The following is a 12,422-nucleotide window of genomic DNA, read 5'->3' on the forward strand; positions in this document are numbered from 1 at the left end:
TTGTTAAGCCTAATTACTGAATGGGGTGGAGTAGAAGGAAAGGGGTGGGGAAAAATCTTCTCACAGGAGGAAATTCTAAAATCCAAGGCTCGGCTCCAGACAGGGTTAGAGGAGTGTCTCAGTGTGAGAGGTAGAGAGCATGCGTCCTGCGTGTTAATGTGTGCATGTGTATGCATGGTGTGTGAATGAGTGAGTGAGTGAGTGAGTGACAGAAGACAAATATATGGACTAAAACCCTGGGATGCATGAACGAAGATTGGAAACCTGTCATACATGGCTATTCAAAGGTACTGCTAAAGAATATACTGCATTAGATTAATATTTATGTATTAACTGACTGTCGTTTTTCACGTGTATTTTAATTGTCTTACAGTATACCTTTTGCTATGTTTTTTTAAACTTTAGTTTTAAAGAAAACCTCTTGTGTCTGCACTCCAGTTAGCTTTGACAACATGCGTTTGTCTGTTTTCATAACTCTATTTCATAACGGAAATTACATGCAACTGTTCAAAACAAATGTCTTTGCAAAGAAAAGGCCCGGCATTTAAAAAAAGAAAAGTTTTCTGTTTTGTTTGGGTACAGTCCCAGTTCCTAGCACTTATAGCACTGCATTGCATTCCTCTTATTTGGTCTCCCTCCTATAACATCAGTTTACTTCGGTAAACAAAAGTGCAAAACATAGATGGAAGTTTTAGTAGGTGTTATCTCATGTGTTTATGACCTGAGGTTTTATTGCTTTGAGATTAAAATGGTAGGAATTTGCATCTTGCCTTGTTTAACCACACTTTTTGTGTGTGTGTGCTACTAAAAACCTTTCAGTGCTATGCATTAAACAACACTCCCGTTGTACACAAAAGAAAAATGCTACTGTTCTGTGACAAATGAGTGTTTGGGTGGCACGGGCAGTGAGTTATGTGAGTGATTCTTCTCCTGGCTAGCTGGAGATACTGAATAAATGTGTTTACTTTCTCCCTCCTCCCATGGTATTTATACTAGTTAATGTGTTGCGCCAGATAAATCTGTTTCCTGAGTCCATCTTTCAGCTCTGTTCTTTTCCTTCCCGGTTGACAAATGGTTTGAGTTTGACACAGTTTTATCAGCTGGGCCCCTGCTGGGTGCTGCTTGCTTTTGCTTTTATCATGGAAAGTAAATTATTTGCAATATTCTAACTAGCAGTTGGCAGGTCCAATTTAGTATGAACTGCCTGTTGTCTTTTCTTTGCAAAGCCCAGTTGTTATCCTAAATGGAAACAAAAGATCCAGGACATTCTCTATTACAAGCTGTTCCTCCCCCCCCCCTTTTATTATTATTCGAAAGCACTTCTTCATTTGTTTAGTTAGCTAAAGCTTCATATGTTGAAATATAGACTGGGCTGTCATTTCTAGTAACCTTATCTATAATCTCTATAATTTCTTTGTTAAAAAGTACTGTTGTTTCAAGTACAGAAGTGTGGTGGCGGGGAGCTAGACTAGGATGCAAGTGAAATGGTAAACATAAGTAGGTTTCTTATTTTTATTTTATTAGTAAGCTTCTATTAAAATAGAGAGAAAGAGGATACTGACTTATTTTTAAAACATTATTTAAAACAAATGGAGATTAGTACTGTAAAAGCATTAGCAGAGGAGTGATGCGTCCTTGCCCGTCTGACTTGGAAGCCAGCAAACGACATTACTGACAGCTTGACTGGGGGCAGCATAGTGGAACTCTCCACTCTCTGCACATGAAAGTATTCCTGGTAAAACTGTAAGTGAAATGTTTTGAGAAGCCTGTGACAATTAGGACTCCAGTCCAAAAAAATCAACAACAAGCTGTCGCAAAACATTAAGCCATGCTGCATGGGGAAATAAAATAAAAGTCTCTTCTGTCAGCTCTGCTAGCATAAGAAGGTGGAGGAAGGGGCACTTAAGAAATAAGAGGGTATAATGCTGCTAACTCGGAAATAGGCATTAGTTCCAAGATTATTCTCCAAAGTATGTTCAGATGTAAATAAATTAATAGAATTTTTAAGACCAGTAGGTAGGCATTGATACAACCATATTTTCTTATTCCTGTGCTGCCAAACCCAGGCACCCTGAAATTATTAATTGAGCTCTGCAAGAGGATTAAACATGCTGTTTTGAATACAGTAGATGCAGATATACAAAGTTTCCTCTGCTATTATGCACACTAACAAACATAAATAATTACCTGTCTTGTGAGAACTATATGAAAGGCCTAGGATTTAATTTGCTGAAAGGCAGCACTCTCAGCTCCACTTACTGGGAGTAAACCCCATTTAAATTCAGCAGGTCTTCTGAGTAGGTATGGTTAGAACTGCAGTGTTTGTTAGCATAACAGTATTCCTATGTATATAGCTTATCAGAAGAATAATGCACTCAAAAAAAACCTACCTATATAGTCTAGATGAACACACACATACCAGTGAATGGATAGAAGTAAAATCTCAAAAGTGTGTGTGTGGGGTGTGTGTGTATGAACACACACACACACACACACATGAGTGTAATGTGCAAGTTTGGCAGCCAGTATTGGTCAGACAATTTGGCTTGTCATTGTGCATGTGCTCCACTTGTTGAGCTTTTAATAACAAAAAATGCAGACTGGCTGTTGTTTGCAGATTAGAATATTGTTTGGCATTACAGAAATATTATCCTGGTTCTGAGTTCTGATGTTTTCTCTTTTCCTCTCTGCTAACACTCCTCTGTGCTTTTGGAGGAGGCAGGAAGGGGTGGAGAGAGGTCCAGATGGGAAGAAAACAGGTCCTGAAAAGACCACATAGGAACTAGGTCAGGTACTCTGGAGATTAAAGAAGCATGCTTCATCCCTGTGTGCAGGAGGCAGGGACAAGCAGCACACAATTACAAGGAATTAGAACAGCAACAAGTAGTTCAGATTTATCAGCTTTAATTGTCTATTGTCAGGACAGAGCTGCTCTTGTAGATCAGGCTGCTGCCAGTGCCTTAATACCTCTAATGGACTCTCCATTGTGGGATTATCTCTTCTAGGGGACAGTGTCTTTCTTTAAAAGTTGTTGTTTTGGGGGATGCAAAAGAAGTAAAAATAAAAAACAAAAACAGGCTGGGCGCCTTTAGTTGGTCTCCAACACATATACACACCCCTCTTCCTTGACATGTTGTCTTCTTAAGGAAGTCAGGATGAAGACCCTTGTGATGCCTTTCTGTCAGCAACCTGTATTCTTTTGCAGGAACGGAGAAACACCTATTTGAACATTAACCTTCCTTAGGTCAACCTTACTCAATGAGCCCCAGTGGGAAAACAATAGCCTGTTGATAATCGAGCAGATAAGCAGAGATGCATCATTATAAAGGGGGAGTGGGAGGGAAAGAGGGTTCTCAGTTCTCTTTGTTTTAAAAGCTTTCCTGGATTTTGCAAAGCAAACATTTACAACATTTGGAAAGAAGGATAAGGTGTCAGATATTTAATGAGAACAGATGAAATTTTTGTTCTTCTACATGCCAGTTTGACTGGATGGAAAGGGTGCAACCACCATTGTCAGATAGGTAGGAAGTGAAAACCACCTCTTCAGAGAATGAGGAAGAAGGATAACTTTCTTAGAGCAAGAAAATGGCAATGAAGTGCCTTTAGGAATTAAGGCAATCATTTTCTAAAGAGTATGTTTTGTTGTTTCATTCTGCTTAAGGATTGGTTTTTAGGAGTAAGTGATGTTCATAAGTGCATTTCAGCTAGGAGATTGTATAATGTTATTTCAAGAGACACTAAGGCATGCACTTACTTAAAAACAAATAGCAATTGCAAAACTCCTTAAGGTCACCACTTATTACTCACCACTAAATGTAATGCAGCCACACCTCTTCAACCATTGATCACACTTTTAGTTCTAAGAAGTCTTTGTGCCTGTTCTCTTCCTTTGTTGCCAACCCTGTTTTAAAACAAAATGTACAGTATAAATCAGCACAACATCTTCAATTAATTAAGTCAATTCAATGGATAGAAACATGTCCCGAGTTCAAATTACAGCTAATGCATGTACTTTGCAGGTGGCCTTGGAAAAGCTGCCGTATATTAATTTTCTCTATCTGTAAAGGGGGGGAGAATATTTGATAGAACAAGCTATAAACAAATATTAAGAAGTGTATGTACATTGGTATGATTAATGACTGATTATATAGTTATTACATTAGGATCCCTAATGCCACATCTGCTTGTTCATCCAGTGGGCAAGATTGAGAAAGGAGATACAAAACTTTACCTGTATTTATTCAAAGCTAACTGGTAAACCTTAGCATTTTCTGTTAGTTACTGTGTTTCTCCGAAAATAAGACACCATCATATATTTATTTTTCCTCAAAAATAAAAAATAACACTATCACTTATTTTCAGGGGATGTCTTATTTTTTCCTCCTCCTCCTGCCACGGCCGGCATTGCTGCTGCACCTATCACTATGTCTTATTTTTGGGGTATGGCTTATATTCCTTGAATGCTTAAAAATCTGCTACGGCTTATTTTATGGCTACGGCTTATTTTCGGAGAAACAGGGTACCTTGTTTCTAGAATCCCTTTGAGAAGGTAATAAATGCTAAACTAGGTGGAATTTAGCTAGTACTGGCTATGTCAGAACAAGTTACAATACTTTGCACATTCATTTAGACTCACAATGAAGCAGGAGAAGGATCGTATTATAAAACTAGCTCTCCCCCTGGATTGCTACCTCTGGGACATTTAGTATCTTTCCGTGGGTGGAAAGAAAATAGCCAGTAGCATTGTCCCACAAATGCTTGCATGCAAATCTATTGTTGCATAAGTGGACTTGCCCTCTTTCTCTGCCCCCACAAAGTCCCCAAACCAGCTCCAGAGGGCCCCACAACCCTGATCCTGCATGATTTGATTTGATTTTTCTCATGCAACCCTTTAGCACAAGGTGTAAGAAAGCAATTCAGTAACATCTTCCACATCCAGATGGCAGCCTCTGACTTCAACATATGGCAAGGAATAAGATAAATAATGTAGCACCATGCACATTTTTTTCTTTCAAAAATGAGGTGGGTGTAGACACTGTATAATAATAATAATAATAAACCTTAGGTAAATTTGGAATGCACTCTTATTTTTCATCTAAAAAGCTTCTTTCTCAAGAAAGCATCTTGGAGTACTATTGCTCTCAAGCTGACATTTGAAGTGTGCAGAGCATTTTTTTTGTTGCCTGATTGGGTGGGGCCTGAAGTGACCACAATAATTCTCCTCATGCAAGGGAACGAACCATGTATACCACCTTATAGTCCTTGGAAGGAAAAAACGGGATATAAATGCAATAATAAATTGGAGGAGAGTACGTTAGGATTTGTTTTTTAAGCATGTAACATTGTAAAAGGCATGCATCGATGCCTGTATCATCACTTTTAGGATCATGATCTGGTTGCCTCCCAAATGTTTACAGCCATAACAATGCCAATATGGAGGAGGTGGAAAATGAAGGGATTTGTTGCTTCTGTTGATGTGGTCATTCTGTCCCTGACCTTCTTTGTGTAAGAAGGGGGAGGATGTGAAAATAGCTGTGTTTTAATCTTTGGGGCACTTTATGGCCCCTAAAGAAAGTTTCTCCAGCCATTTTTCAGATGCATTGCACTCTTGGTCCTGCTAGCCCCTCCCCCCTTTTAAAAAACGATGTATATGCATAGGCATAAATAAAATGTTGAAGAAAACAGCAGCTTGAGTAGCATCAGTTTACTGTGGAGCTTGAGCGGCTGATACCATCAAAGGAAGTTGGGTGGGGGTGGAGAGAGTGAGTTTCTGACATCAGCGCCTGTTGGAGCCATTCATGATTTGCTGCTGGACTGCAAGCTATTGCAGAGAGAGAGAGAGAGAGAGAGAGAGAGAGAGAGAGAGAGACCTGTCTCAGAAATGCTGACTAATAAGGTAGTTGAGGTTTTCTGTGAGCAAAGGGGAAAATGAAAATGATTAAAAAGTCCTTTTTCTGAAATGAACAACACTGAGACTGCAATTTCTAGATGACAGCACCTACTGCTATGAGAGAATCCTATGCAAAAAAACCCAACAACAACAACTGCCAGTCAAGTAACACACCTTGATAAATATAGGTACAAACAAGTCATGAAATCATTGGCTGTGTGCATATATAAGGGACAAAATCTATGTCCTATTTGCCACCCTTAATCTGATATGTTTGCTATGTTATGTGTTCATCTTCACTTTGTTTTGCTGGAGATACTGATATTCTGATCCAATACTTTCCCTAAGAAAGACCTACATATGATGCCTTGGGGGGGGGGGGTATCACTAAAAGACTTCAATCCCTTCTGAATAGTCACAGTTAGTGTTATGCAGATCTTGCAACTCCCCATGATACACTGATGACAACTTTACCACAAGGCGAAAGGGGCAGGGAAAGTGGTGTGTCTCATTTTTCATTGCGGCATCACATATGAGCTCCATCTTTTATATAAAATTTCCTCAAAGAAGTTTTAACTAGCATACATGGTTTTCTCCCACCTGCATTTTAACTGCTGTGGTAGGTTAGTCTAGCATATATTGAATGGCTGAGCAGAGATTGGATCCTAAGTGTCCTTAGTCCTAGTGTAACGCAGGTATGTGCATATGAGCAATAACTGCAACTGTGCTCAACAATGGTAATAAATGCTGTGCCGGCAGCTTGCTTATGTACTTTGCTGAATATCATCAGTGCCCACACAATCAATGGTGGGCCTTCCAAAGCCCACCATCATTGTTTCAATCAAATGAAAAGCAAAATAGCTATTTCAGGATAGGCAAGAAGAATCACCATTCCTTTTTAGTGATAGGCAAGAAAAAGCCTGCGTTGAAAAGTTATTTGTTAATAATTTTGTTTTTGTAGTTTCTGCTTTATATTTTTAAATTACCAGGGACCTAGAAAGCTCCGAGACATATCCATGTCAAAGTGAGATTTATATCTTGGTATAGTGGGTGGGGTAGACAGCTTCAGTATGACTACATTGTTTTTCCACTCCATGTGAAGTGACTCAGGCCACTTCATGTTACATGAGTTGCATGTTCACTGCTTCTGTAGGACAAGTTCTGTTGCTTATTAGCAGCAACGTTTATAGGAAGCTGTCATGTCAGTTGGCATGGGTGTCTGAGGTTGCCCGTCACTGTAGGACAGTGACATGGTGGGAAGAAACCATGTCAGTCACATGATTTACATGATTTGTTCCTGCAGAGGTTATGGGAGCAATAGGCAGAAACTGCTCTCTGGCTACCATGAGTGAAAAGAGACAAGCTGTGTGATGGTCATTTTAATTTATACTCCTGATTTGGAGAGCAAGCCACCTGTAATTTCCAGCCATGTGATAAAGCTGAGGTAATAAAGATCCCCTTCCCAAATCAATGTATTTCTGAGTAGCTGCAGGAATGTGTTGGTGTGTGGGTTACCATATATTTATAGGCCACAGATTTACTATGTCAATGCTGAGTATGTTTTTAAGTAGCCTCTATTGTTGTTAATAGTCCTCTGATTCTATCTCAGCATCAGTTAATTACCCAAGTCAAGTTTGCCGGATTTCTTTGCTTTAAACAAATGTTTCTTCCTACTGCATATCCAATTACCTTTATACCCATCAGTGTGATGCCCTTACCACCTTTCTTGTGGAATTACGTACCAGTAACAGTTAAGCCAGGACACTTGTTTGGCGCTGTTGTCCTACTTATGTCCAACGGTATGAGTACTTCTCTATTAGAAGATGCCAAAGGTCTTTACACAGATATGTACTATTCTCAGTACTGCATCACCTAGAATGACATATAATCCCTTTCACCTTCTTCTGTAAGAACTTCAGGAGGGTGATGGTATGGTGTATGCATCAGACATAATGGATGTTTCTTTGAACAATGCAGATTTCCATATAGACAAGTAGTTGTGTTTTGCATTTTTATAGCAAGTCAAAACAAGTTTCTGCCCACGTAAGAGGAAAGGCATGATGATAATAATAATAATAAAAACATGTCTGCTGATGTGATGTAAAAAGGAAAAGTAGGAGACTTGTCCTTTGGTGAACTGACTGGGTGATGTTTGTAATATTGTGAGTGACTATAATTGGAACTATGCATCATCATAACTGTTGTGAGCTGAAGGATTCCTCAATGATGGACAAGGACCACTGAAGGAAGTTAGGCATCTGGTTTGTTTGGTAATGAGAAATAGGAATGCAAGGTCTGTGTGCTTAATAATAAACAAACAGGACACTGTATGCCATCATCACAGGATGTCCTTCCTTCAAGGCAGTTCACTAACAGGGAGAGGAGGAAAAAGAAACAGCACATGTTCCTCTTAATTATATTCACACCAATACTTCTTTGATCAGCAACATGCTCTTTAAGTGATTGTGTCTAATGAAAGCATCACTGATGGAACTTTTCTTTCTGTTAGCATATGACCCATTCTCTCTTAAAGCAGGGACAGGCTTAGTTTCCACTTTGAAATGATGCACTTTTAAAATAGCGCAAAGTTAAGGCTGAAATCTTACATTCACTTATCTTGGAGCGAGTTCTGCTGGACTCAGTGGGGCTTACTTTTCAGTAGACATGCGAAAGATTACCTTGTAAAATATAAAACTACTCAGAATTGTAAGAAAATATGCAACCTGGAGGACAATATTGTTGTAAATACTTTTTGGGAAATTGTAAGCATCTTTGTTCGAAAAATGCCCAGTTAAAATAAACAGATTTAAGCACTAGTGGTCTAAACCACAGAGCCTAGGGATTGCCGATCAGAAGGTCGGTGGTTCGAATCCTCGCAACAGGGTGAGCTCCCGTTGCTTGGATCCCAGCTCCTGCTAATCTAGCAGTTCGAAAGCACGTCAAAGTGCAAGTAGATAAATAGGTACTGCTCTGGTGGGAAGGTAAACGGTGTTTCCGTGCACTGGTTCGCCAGAAGCGGCTTAGTCATGCTGGCCACATGACCCAGAAGCTGTACACCGGCTCCCTCGGCCAGTAAAGCGAGATGAGCACCACAACCCCAGAGTCGTCCATGACTGGAGCTAATGGTCATGGGTCCCTTTACCTAATAGTTTCTAGTGTTACACCACCAAATGTTTTTCCTTTTGCATGTGAGTTAAGCTGGATGCCAGCAGAATGTTAGCAAGCGTACGTGTTAACAGGAAAATCTGTATTGGTGTGATCTGCTGAAAGGAAAAATTCCTTCTGACTGGATCAGAGTTTCATTGGATATACCTGTTTGAGTTACAGGTATAGCCCCACCCCCTGCTCTTGGCAGCCGTGACTGTGAGTAAATCAGATGAGTGGCTAATAGGAAACCTGAAACAGGGAGGAGAAAGGAAGAGTCTGTTTGGTTAACACAGACTGAAAGTATCGTAACATTCAGCCCTCCAGTGTTTCAAAGAAGTAGAAGCAGTAAGTGCAGCAGCACCTGTCTGACAGTAAAGACAGAGGCAGAAGCAGAAGCAGAAGCAAAAGAAGCCAGCTCTATTGGTATTACTTTAACCCGGCAAGTGGAAGAAGTACTGTAATGTTTACTCTGTAGATATGTGTGAGACTTACCTGAAACGTCGTGCTGCCAGCTGGAATTATTTGTGGACTGTACCTTGGTAAGAAATTTTCTTCCTACTCCTGTCCGGGAGACAGATGATTTTAGCACTCTTTTGAATGGATACGGCAAACCTGTTGGAAATGGCAAAGGTTCTCCTTGGAGACTTTATTTTTAAGTTCGAGAGACCTTTGGTTTTTATGATGATTAATTCTTTCACTGCTAGAGGCAACTGCCGGTTCACTGAGTTTCAGTATTAGTTCTCTTGTCATAGCCTACAAAGTGGTAAAGGTATTGTTCAGATTGTCCTAGGGTTTGATCTGATCAAGCCCATTAAAAGCACCGTATGAAGAACTATTAAATCTGCTAAATGCTGTGAGGAAGTGTGGAATTAAGTTGATAACTTTGTTCTTCCAAACACTTCATCTTCTGCAAAACACTTCTTTGAGTTGGAAATATGACCCTGCTTTACTCAGATACAAATGAAAATCTCTGGTAGGATTAGCAGTACAATGCTGGAGCCTAAAGCCTTTGTTTTGGAAAATGCTGTAGTTTAATCCAGTAACTTTATACCTGGGGAAACAAAATGATAGGTTAACATTATCTTTTTAATGGGTAAGTAAAATTTAATTCTGTAAGTGTGTTCTTCAGATATTTATTTTTTCCACAGAATACTATTACTCCGCTTCTTTTAAAATATGTTCTTTTCTGAATGAGAGTAGAACACAAATAGTATGTGTTAACATTCATAGGAACCCTAAAAAAATATTTTCCTGATATTGTAGATGGGGAACTGAAGCGGAGGGGAGGCTTGCCTGTAGAAAGAGAGTACATGGCTGAGGTTTGAAATAGTGAGCCACTGCCATACAGCACATCTAATGCAGTTCAGTCCCTATATTGATGGTAGATTTTGCACTTTGCATTTAATTCTGTTGGAAGGCTTGGAAAACAATACTACTGTATTTTTGTCTCTTTCTGATCCAAGTGAATATTTCTAGTTATTTCAGACTGGCTCTTTTCAGACTGATGTTGGTTGGATACAGTGTCCCTCAGCTGTCTGTGTCAGAGGATAAGAGGATGTCAATAGAGGGGAGGGGAGTGTTGTTTTTGAAAGTTGTTTGTGTGTTAGAAGCCGGTGGGAAAGTTCAGCCTTCCCCATTTGGAAAAGGCAAGCCTGTGTTCCGCTCGTCCAACGTGCACTTTCCATTTTTAGCCCATTCAGACGCAGACAGCAGTTCCTTCCTTTTCCTTTCCTTGTTTATGACACTTTTCCAAGGCAGCTTTTCCATAGGCTCTTTTTCACACAAAGCCTTGAATCTGCAGATTCATCCCCCCACCCCTACCGTTCAGATACTGAGGGAAGCTTCTAAAGAGGTGTGCACAGGTGCTGTTCTGAGACACGCTTTTCCGATTACTTTTTGTGACTTTATTATTTTTACCAGCCCCAGCTCTTGAAAGCATTCCTTCAGGGAAGGCAGCTCAATTTATAGGGTATACGGTGTCAGTCCTCAGCTATCCCACTAATGCCATCTATTTGCCAATAGACAGCATTTAGGTCACAATGCTAGAGGTGCTGAGAAAGGAATGGGAAGTAAACTTTTCTTTTCTTTTCCAGGCTGCCACACTGTGTAGCTCGTATATTGTGAATCCCAGAGCAGTGAAGAAAAGGACCAGAGTTGATAATGAAAATGGACATGAAGGATGCTGACATGACTCTATGGACAGAGGCTGAATTTGAAGACAAGTGTACCTACATTGTAAATGATCACCCCACGGAGCCCAGCACAGAAGGCTGCAATGTAACCCAGGCTGAGTCTTCCTTGCCAAGGAACTTGATTTTCAAATATGCAGGACATGGCAAAGAGGTAAGAACATGTTTGCAAAGGATGATCCAAACCCGGTAGCCAGATCACATTGTTCTTGGAAGTGTGTTTGTCTTCTTGATTTCTACATTATTTAATGTTTGGGTGCCACGGTTTTCCATGATTCACCTCTAGAAATACACCTGGGGAAAATACCTTTGGCACAGGACAGCACAAAAATCTCCAAGCTGGCATAAATCAACTAATGTCTGTGTTGCTAAATAGACAAGATTGTTACTTAATTTAGGAATGGAAATTTCTAAAGATTGCATTGTAGATTCGGGTTCTAAGCATGCCTATCTGTAGGAGAGAACAATATTCTCTACTCCTGGATCAGGTAGTGAAATACTACGGTTGCATTGAAATGGCTTGCTTTTCCTTGGATTATTGGACTGAGGTGTTTTGTTTTTTTAAATAGGCTTATTGTATCAGTTCTTTATAGGGTTCCAAGAAGAAAGGATGATGTTAAGGCCAGGTCATTAAATAAGTAGCCTGTATTTATGTGACTTGTTTATCTAGGGCAGTACACCTTTATTTGTAGCTGGACACACAGGTATATTTCAGTCCATGTCTCTGGAGTGGGTACATTCTTTGTTGTTGTTTCAGAAGGGCTGGAAAAAATTATCCCGGATGAGCAATTGGTTGCCTGTTTATTCCTTCATATAGAGTAGCTATTATAGCTAGGCGTGAAGTTCAGCTAGTTAATAATGGTAGGGACGGCCCATCATTTTTGTCCCTGTCCTGCAACTTGTGGTGGAACAGCTATAACCTGTGCTGCTACTGTGGCTAAATAAACTGACCACGGAGCTATGGGAGGGTGTAAATTCATTCCTTTGTAGTTATTATATGTATCCTCCTACAACAAACAGCATGGAAAGGCTTGCATGTAGAAAGGAGACCAGAAGGTCAACTTATATACCAGTAAACTAGATCCGGATGTCACAGTTTTGGGGAATGACCAGGAAACTTGTAATAGGCTAGTTATCTCTATGGATTTGCATTATTTCACACTCACACTCCCATATACCCCAATTAAATGATTAGC

The 12,422-nt window shown here is 39.9% G+C and overlaps 1 protein-coding gene across 3 annotated transcripts in view; it reads left to right on the forward strand.

The window, feature by feature from the left end:
- PRDM1 (PR/SET domain 1) overlaps positions 1–12,422 on the forward strand; it is an 89,319-nt gene that overhangs the window by 55,136 nt on the left and 21,761 nt on the right. The window contains exons 1-2 of one of the 3 annotated variants that reach the window (XM_035109309.3): positions 178–287; positions 11,131–11,380. In XM_035109309.3, coding sequence (XP_034965200.2) covers positions 11,198–11,380 — 183 coding nt within the window. In that variant the 5' untranslated portion in view covers positions 178–287; positions 11,131–11,197. Of the gene's footprint in view, positions 1–177; positions 288–9,441; positions 9,577–11,130; positions 11,381–12,422 lie in introns of those variants that run through there. The other 2 variants (XM_035109307.3, XM_035109308.3) reach the window with 2 other exon arrangements.

Source organism: Zootoca vivipara, chromosome 3 (assembly GCF_965207765.1).
Source record: "Zootoca vivipara chromosome 3, rZooViv2.hap1.1, whole genome shotgun sequence".
NCBI classification, from domain to species: domain Eukaryota; kingdom Metazoa; phylum Chordata; class Lepidosauria; order Squamata; family Lacertidae; genus Zootoca; species Zootoca vivipara.